At 51.4% G+C, this 8,863-nt stretch overlaps 1 protein-coding gene across 1 annotated transcript; it reads right to left on the bottom strand.

The window, feature by feature from the left end:
• Nucleotides 1–3,618: 3,618 nt before the first annotated feature.
• On the bottom strand, nucleotides 3,619–8,758 carry RAN (RAN, member RAS oncogene family). The gene is made up of 7 exons (XM_021543968.3): nucleotides 8,720–8,758; nucleotides 7,942–7,983; nucleotides 7,016–7,100; nucleotides 6,797–6,922; nucleotides 5,662–5,849; nucleotides 4,975–5,145; nucleotides 3,619–4,881 (listed from the first exon to the last, which is right to left on the bottom strand). The coding sequence occupies exons 2-7, from the start codon at nucleotides 7,975–7,977 to the stop codon at nucleotides 4,837–4,839; spliced, it is 651 nt and encodes a 216-aa protein (XP_021399643.1). The 5' UTR covers nucleotides 7,978–7,983; nucleotides 8,720–8,758; the 3' UTR covers nucleotides 3,619–4,836.
• Between the last annotated feature and the right edge of the window lie 105 nt (nucleotides 8,759–8,863).

Raw genomic sequence — 8,863 nt, 5'->3', positions numbered from 1 at the left:
CCCAGCTCTCAGGCACGAGGGTCAGAGGTTCACAGGGCACTGGCAAAACTCAGCTCAGCTGAAAGAATCCCAAAGCTGGCAACAGGAAAATGCCTTCCCTGGGCTGAAAGCCTTTCAAGCTGTGACACAGAGCACCCCATGTGCCTAAATCAGGTTTTCCTCTCACCTGTTACTCAAGGTCCCTGCTGTTTCTAAGGCTAGCAGAGAAAAACCAGGGCAGAGCTGCTCCTCCAGCTCCAGAGCTGAGGCTTGTGAGGAGGAGCATCTTCCTCCCCCTTTACTCCTCCCTGTGGCAAACGGGACCCGTAATGCTCGGGACACCAATCCTCCCAGCTTTCTGTTCACTCTGCTACTCACGGTGTAACTTTACTACAGGATCAGCCCGTGAATGCCATGACAGAACTGTGCTACGTTTGGCCATTGCACGTTCCTCGACACGTTTTTTTGGTAATATTTGCTGGTCAGCACCTAGTGGATGACTTTTTCCCCAGGTGAAGCTCTACTTCAGTTCAATGTCAGTTATCAATGCTGGCTGTGCTCCTGCCACAAGCCCTGATTCTAACAGCTCTCCAGCACAAATGGGATAAATTGAGGGGCAGGGGATGGTGTGCCTTGCTGTGCTTTGCTGTGCTAACAGTATCAGGATGAAGAAATCCACCTGCAGTGCTCAGTCTGGGCACGTTTCACACTTCTGGCAGATGTCACCTGTAGAAATGTAAAAATCAACGTAGAAATGTAAAAATCAACGTAGAAATGTAAAAATCAATGCAAAATCCAATGTAGCAATGTAAAAGTCAAGGTAGAAATGCAAAACTCAAGGTAGAAATGTAAAAGTCGAGGCAGAAATGTAAAAATCGAGGTAGAAAAGTGAAAGCCGAGGTAGAGAAGTGAAAGCCGAGGTAGAGAAGTGAAAGCCGGGGTAGAGAAGTGAAAGCCGAGGTAGAGGAGTGAAAGCCGAGGTAGAGAAGTGAAAGCCGAGGTAGAGAAGTGAAAGCCGGGGTAGAGAAGTGAAAGCCGAGGTAGAGAAGTGAAAGCCGAGGTAGAGAAGTGAAAGCCGAGGTAGAGAAGTGAAAGCCGAGGTAGAGAAGTGAAAGCCGAGGTAGAGAAGTGAAAGCCGAGGCAGCGATTCATTTCCAAAGGGAGCGAGAAGCGCTGGGCGGGCGGCGGCCGCCACCGCGTGGCCAAAATGGGAACTGCAGCGGGGTCTGGGGCAGCGGCTCGGAACGGCCCAAAACGGCTCGGAACGGCCCAAAACGGCTCGGAACGGCCCAAAACGGCTCGGAACCGGCCCAAAACGGAACGGGACCACCCCAAAATGGGCTCGGAATGTCCCGGAACGGCCCAAAATCGGCCTGGAACCGGCCCAAAATAGCTCGGAACCACCCCAAAATCGGCTCGGAATGTCCCGGAACGGCTCCGTCTGCTCAGCGGCTCCCTCCCGCTGCTCCCGGAAAAGGGAATTCTGCAGCACCACCCCATCTCCTGCCAGGGTAAATTTAAAGTTCCATCAGTGCTCAGTGAGCCAAGAACTGCTCGCAGCTGGTTTGAGCTAGCACAACCTGCAGGTGACCTGTCCCAGACAGTTCTTCCACACATGAACTTGGCAGAATTCTCATTTGCTATAGTCTGAAATAAGTTTTATACCTAGACCTCAACTTAATCGTTCAAATAAGACATCCAGTACAAATAAGAAATAAGAATACTCAATCCAGAATCAAGACAATTAATAATGCCAAAAATCCCAGATTCTTTGTTAATTATGAACCACCTTTCAATTTATAAATGCAACAAAACTCTCTGGGCTTGAGCTCTTTCCCTAAAACCTGCCCAGAGAACCCACTCCTAGACCCAGAAATACTTTTTTTTTTTTAATGCTGTAATCCATTTAAAAAGTCTGACAGGAAAGCTAACCTTTGTATTCTCAGTCTAAACAAAACACACAATGCTCCCCCTCCAGTACTATTTTTGAAAGCCACCAAGGTGGAAAAAAGCCATCAGCAAGTTGCCTTTGGTTTTGTGCAGTGGCAAGTTTATAGAGCAGGAGCAACAGGAATTATCATCACTGCTGGGAAATCAGACTAGAACAGACTCTCCACTGGAAAAAGTCCTTACTTGACTGAATAGGGAAAGATTTGTTTTCTCTAAATCCAGCTAGTGAAAACTTCTTTAGCATGGTTGTAGATAAGGAACTTGAACTAAGCACTCTGCACGTGCATTTAAAGCTACCCACACTATTTAAAATCAAGTTTTAACAGGGACTAAATATAACAAATGCTGCAAGAGGACTTTAACTCTGCTCCCAAAACACTGCAAATTGCTTTCCAGCAGGATGAGCACTGTCTTTCAGAGCTTGGGAGATGCACTAGATCAGAGCAAAGCTCCCAAGGTGGAGCAGTTCCTGCAGCTTCTCCTACTGCAGCTGCTCTGCAGGAGCCACCCAGGACAGGCCCTGCCAGGCAGGTGAGACACGCTGAACCTGCACAAACCCCACTCCGTGCTGCTGCTGCTGTTCTGCAGGGGTGCCAGCACTGCAGCAGCGTCCCACGCTGGCAGGGGAGCTGTGAGCCCACTCCAGTGCTGCTGCTGCTGTTCTGCAGGGGTGCCAGCACTGCAGCAGTGTCCCACGCTGGCAGGGGAGCTGTGAGCCCACTCCAGTGCTGCTGCTGCTGTTCTGCAGGGGTGCCAGCACTGCAGCAGTGTCCCACGCTGGCAGGGGAGCTGTGAGCCCACTCCAGTGCTGCTGCTGCTGTTCTGCAGGGTGCCAGCACTGCAGCAGTGTCCCACACTGGCAGGGGAGCTGTGAGCCCACTCCAGTGCTGCTGCTGTTCTGCAGGGTGCCAGCACTGCAGCAGCGTCCCACGCTGGCAGGGGAGCTGTGAGCCCACTCCAGTGCTGCTGCTGTTCTGCAGGGTGCCAGCACTGCAGCAGCGTCCCACGCTGGCAGGGGAGCTGTGAGCCCACTCCAGTGCTGCTGCTGCTGTTCTGCAGGGTGCTAGCACTGCAGAACTGTCCCACGCTGGCAGGGGAGCTGTGAGCCCACTCCAGTGCTGCTGCTGTTCTGCAGGGTGCCAGCACTGCAGCAGCGTCCCACGCTGGCAGGGGAGCTGTGACAGGACACCACCGACACGCTGTGAGTGCACACAAACCCCACTCCGTGCTGCTGCTGCCGGTTCCTCTCCAGGGGTGCCAGCACTGCAGAACTGTCCCACGCTGGTTGGAGCAGCTGTTTCCAGCAGGGAGAGCGTGAAGCCACAAAAGCCACCACCCCAGACCCAGCAAAGCAGCAGCCAAGCCAGCAGGATCAGCCATGGCCTGCACAGGAGTTAGCAACGACACCCGCAACAGCCCACAGCAGAAGTTAGAGCAGGATTATGCAGCAAGAGTCAATGAAACATTAAGTTTGTCCCTCTACAAACACCAAATGTACAACATCCCTCATCTTCATCCAGGAGCTTCAAGTTTTAAACGCTTCTGAGTAGCCAAAAACCCCAACCCCCCAAGAATTTCCAAACTGAACTAAAAAAAGACTCCTTTACAGCAATGTGGCACAATAACCAGTCCAGTTTTTGCTACCAGGCAGCAAAAGTTGAATATTGAAGTAATTCATGTACACAAAAATGCCAGTTAAAAGGAATAAATGAAATGCTCCACTTTATTAAGAAACCAAAAATACAAAACTGAAGAGTTCAAGACTTCATGTACTCAAACACTACTGAAAAAAAATTCCTAAACTTAAGTTTTGCTTACTAGCAGTACTAATATTGACCAAGGTTCATCTCTACAAGGTAGTGTTAAAAGTTGACATTTTCCACCATTTGTGCTGTAATAAGCCAGTTTCAAATTAAGAACTTGGTGCAGTTACAGTAAAGTCTAGATGTCTCAGTCACTGTGGCTCCAGCTAAGATAGCACTGGGAAGGCAAGAGCATTTTGGCTCAAACCATGGCTGTTTTCTGGTCAGTGAGTTTGAAGATGCTTAGAATTTGTTTAAGCAGCTATAGCTTTACTGCTGTTCCATGCAAAGACACAGCTGAAGTCAGCTCACAGGCCTGGATGCCATTTGCTTCTGGCTGCTAAAAGCAGAGCTGAGGGTACCTGTGGTGCCAGTGAGGAGCTGAGGCTGCACAGAACTGCAGCATGTGCAGGCAGCGCTGCAGGCTGTGCTCTGCACCCTGCAGCAGCATTGCCCCTGCTGGGAACGCTCCTCCAGCCGCAGCCGTGCCCACCGCTGCAGCTCTGCCCGGCACCGCTGCAGCTCTGCCAGCCAACAAAAGGACAGGGGAACTGTTAGCTCTGAGTTAGCAAGAGGAGCTTAAGATGAGAAGCAGGAAGGAAAACAGAATGACAAATGCAGTAGTAGACAATCAAGTATTACCCTCAAATGAAGAACAGAAGACACTTTGAACAGTTTTCCTAACAATGCATGAAAGTTCACTTGCTTGGAGATACTTGAAATACAACTTTATTACCTAAACAAAAGGATGGGAATGACAGAAACAAGATTTTCCACTTAACACTCTGATGTGACTGCAGCAATCTTATATTTGAAACTCAAAAGGGGAAGTAATTGCAGTCCAAAAAACAGCTAAATATGCAGGTCCAAAATATGAATGTTTTTTTTGTTTTGGTTTTTTTTTCATTTTGTTTTGTTTTTTGTTTTTTTTTTTTAAACTGCCACATTCACTCTCCGAAGCCCATTCATCTCTTTCAGCATCCCAAAGATTAAGCACATGTTCTGTTCAGCTAGATAATAAAGTGGCAAACACGCTGCATCACCGACATCACAGGACAGTTGCCTATAAAACTAGACTTCTGACGCTGGGCTCCAGCTTCATCCCTCACAGGTCATCATCTTCATCTGGCAGTGCAGTGGTTTGAGCAATCTGCAACAGAGCAAGTCAGGCTTTAGAGCTGCTCTTCAGCTGTTTGTGCCCCGAGTGTGGCCCCAGGCAGCCCATCTCCCCCCCGCCACTGACCTGTAAGTCTTGCTCATACTGTGCTGCCAGTGCTGGGTCCATAACAACTTCAGGAGGTGCAAGTGCAGGCATGGCAACAAACTCCAAGTTGGGATCTCCAATTAGCTTCCTAGCAAGCCACAGGAAAGGCTTCTCAAAGTTGTAGTTACTCTTAGCTGAAATGTCATAATACTGAAAAAGGCACATATTAGACATTTTAAAAACCCTCGAATATTTAGAGAATATAAAGATGAACGCAACCAACTTTTACCGTCCCTTTTTTTTGACTGCATGGCTTTTGTTTCCATATTCATATGCATTTATGGTTTAAGTATCTAGAAACAAAGAGTTTCAGGCAGAAACCATTAACTGAAAGGCTATCAAATCTCATCAAGGACAAGACTTTCAGGAGGCAATAGTGCACGTATCCTTCTCCCACGACATGCTCTGCTCTAGCCCCAGTCCTGTCACAGGATGAGATTCTGAGCAGTCACAGCCAAATGCACACAAGTTCTTTAAGAACTTAGCACAGCTTCTGCTCCAGGCCAGTGATGATCATCCTTAACACCATACCCTGCCCTGAATTTTGGTTTGAAGAGCCAAACAGAAGTGAGGCTGCCTACAGTGACAGAGGCTGAGCACCCACATCACCATCCAAAGCCCAGCAGTGCTCAGAGGACAAAGCCAACTGGATTCCTCCCGACTTACCTGGAGATTCTTCTTCCTATGGAACACAATGGATTTTGCCTTGACTTTTCTGTCCTTAATATCCACTTTGTTGCCACACAAGACTATGGGGATGTTTTCACATACTCGTACCAGATCTCTATGCCAATTAGGTACATTCTTGTAAGTAACTCTCGATGTTACATCAAACATGATGATGGCACACTGAGCTGCAAGAGAAGGAAAGTCAGGTTACACCAGGCACAGCCACTTGCTTACAACAAGGGATGGAGAAGAGGAACACAGAGATTCCCACATCAGGGTGAAGCATCTGCATGAACTCTTCCCTCTCGGCATCACCGCTGTGGCAGCTGCTGTTCTGTTAACCAGCTCTGTGCAGGAGCCCACAGAACCAGCCCACGGCCCTATCACCTCACACCTGTGCTGCCCCATAGCAGAGCAGCTCCTTTTGCTAGCTCAGCTCTATCCCTGAGCAACGTGGCATTGCACCATGAGACTATACAGACTATGGAAGCCAGTGTGGATGTACCCAAATGCCTGGCAGAATCAGTTTAATTCATCTCAGAACTGGTTTAATTCATCTCAGACATGCCAATAAGGCTTAAAGGTAGGCTGAGAGCCTGTGGTCCACATCTCAGGATACCCGTGTCCAGAAGGGCTTCTCAAGGACCTCAAGAATACTTTACGAAAGTAAGATACACTAAAGATGTGCAGGTGAGTGAAGAAGCAGGGGACAGGTATTTGCCAAGCAGAAAGAACACTGCACATTTTCAGAAAGACAGACTCTGGCATGAAGGTGTCCAATTGCATCATGGTATTGAAAATCTCAAGTTTCTGTGTTCCAAGGCCTTGCCTGAGCACAGCAATCCAGACAGAAATCTGCACTTACTGAAGCACACGTTGTCACCCCTTAACCACCGAGTGCTGCCAGTGCTATTGGTCATTCCATCAATACCAAAGCCCACAAAACACGCTGAAACACAACCTTACTGTGTTCCCACGTTGTCTGGCAAGGGACATTATCCTCTCCACGTAAGAGCTTAAGTTCTACGCCAGCTCATCACTGCAGCCACACTGACAGCTTGCAGCGCAGCCAGCATGAGCAGAAGGAAGGACTGAGCTGTAAGAGGTACAGAACTGTCCCCCCAGATCTTACCTTGGATATAGTAGCCATCACGCAGGCCACCAAACTTCTCCTGGCCAGCTGTGTCCCATACGTTAAATTTAATAGGGCCTCTGTTAGTATGGAACACCAGAGGATGAACTTCAACACCCAGTGTTGCTAGGGAAATAACAAAAAGCAGTGCATTTAGCAAGTCACAGATTGTATTTTCATTTGTAAGATACTGGAGCTCAAACGTTTCTTCAGACATACCTACATACTTCTTTTCAAATTCACCAGTCAAGTGACGCTTTACAAATGTTGTTTTACCAGTGCCACCATCACCAACCAGAACAAGCTGAGGACAGAAAAAGGAAGAGTCAGAGCAATGCATCTTGAGACACTTATCAGTCATTCCAGCACAGATAATACTCATTACTACAAAGAGCACAGCTCCTACAAGGTGCTGTAAACAAAGACAGAACTCCCCATGAAGCAGCTCCCTGTGCTGGGAACCAAATCTGTTCAGTCCACCCATCATGCTGTAACTCTGATCAGTCTTATCCAGCCCTTGTAGGCAAGGGCTGCACTGCAGAATATTTAGGGCTTTCAACCTGACTGTAACCAGATTCCAAGAGGAAATTATCAAAACATCCACTGGAGAAAACCTTTGCTACCTTAAAATTAAAGAACCCACCAACATTTGCACCATAAACTGAAACACACTAGTCAAGAACTGAAAGAAACACAAGTAACAACCTTCAAGAAAGAGTCTTCAGGACTTCTGGCTGTTAAGGTAACAAAAAGATAACCACCACCCCACCAGCCACTCAAAACACCAGAAAATTCTCTTCTGAAACACTTGCACTATTAGCACATGACAGAAAGCAAGCTACTCTAATTCACTCTGGGCAGCTTCAGTTCTTAAATTTAAAAATCATTCTGTAGGTAAAGATTCATTGAAAGCTATCAGACTGAATTACAGATAAAATAATGACACAAAAAAGAATTTAGAAAATAGTTTAATAGAGTCTTTTTGTGTGAGTTGTATTCAACACTTCAATAAATCGCCCCATTAAGGGAAGACCAGCAGTTCAAAACCAAACCCACCATCCACGTAGGCACTCGAGAGTGGTTCGTGTCACTTTTCTAGCGAAGGGAGAAAAAGCCCCGAAGGAAAGCGGGGCAGCGCGGCTTACCTTAAACTGCACTTGCGGCTCTCCCTGGGCGGCCATGCTGCTCTGCGGGGGAAATGGCAGCGTGAGCAATGGCAGCGTGAGCGGGCGAGCGCGGCGCGGCAGCGGCCCCGCCGGAAGGCGCCGCCCGCGTGTGGCGGAATGGCGGCGCGCCGCCGCCCGCCGGGCCCCGGCCCCGCTCCCGACCCGCGCCGGGCCCCCCGGCCCCGCTCCCGACCCGCTCCCGGCCCCGCTCCCGACCCGCGCCGAGCCCCCCGGCCCCGCTCCCGACTGCGTCGAGCCCCCCGAGCCGGCATCGCCCCCGAGCCGGCATCGCCCCCGAGCCGGCATCCCCCCGAGCCGGCATCGCCCCCGAGCCGGCATCGCCCCCGAGCCGGCATTCCCCCGAGCCGGCATTCCCCCGAGCCGGCAGCCCGCCGCCGCTCGGGGGCCGCCGCCCGCCCTGCGGCGCTGCCGCCGCGGCCGGGCCTGCCCGCCCTCAGCCACCATGACTGAGCAGCGCCCCTGCCCCGGCCGGGCGGGCCGCGGGGGCCCCGCCGGCGGCCCTCGCACCGCTCCCTCCCCGCGCACGGCCGCGGCCCGGCGGCCCCGCTCGCGGGGAAAAGCCGCCACGCGCCCGGGCCCCGCGGCCGCGACGCTCCCGCAGGCACGGCCCGCCCGGCCCGGCCGCCAACGAGCCCGACCGCCGCCCCCGCTCTGCAGAGCGGCCGGGCGCGCCCCGATGGCGGCGGGAGCCGGGCCGAGCCGAGCCGAGCCGGGCCGGGCCGGGCCGGGCCCGTACCTCTGCCGAGACTCTCCGCTGCTCGCTCCGTGCGGGCGCAGGGAAAATGGCGGAAGCGCCGTTCAAATACCCGGACGGCGGCGGCGCGCGGCCGCGGGCGGGGCGGCGCCGCGCGTCACGTGGTGCGCGGCGCGCGGGAGGCGG

Source organism: Lonchura striata, chromosome 15, assembly GCF_050655825.1.
Source record: "Lonchura striata isolate lonStrDom1 chromosome 15, ASM5065582v1, whole genome shotgun sequence".
NCBI classification, from domain to species: Eukaryota; Metazoa; Chordata; class Aves; order Passeriformes; family Estrildidae; genus Lonchura; species Lonchura striata.
Note: the sequence above shows the minus strand (reverse complement) of the source record. Positions and strands in the feature narration are given on the sequence as shown.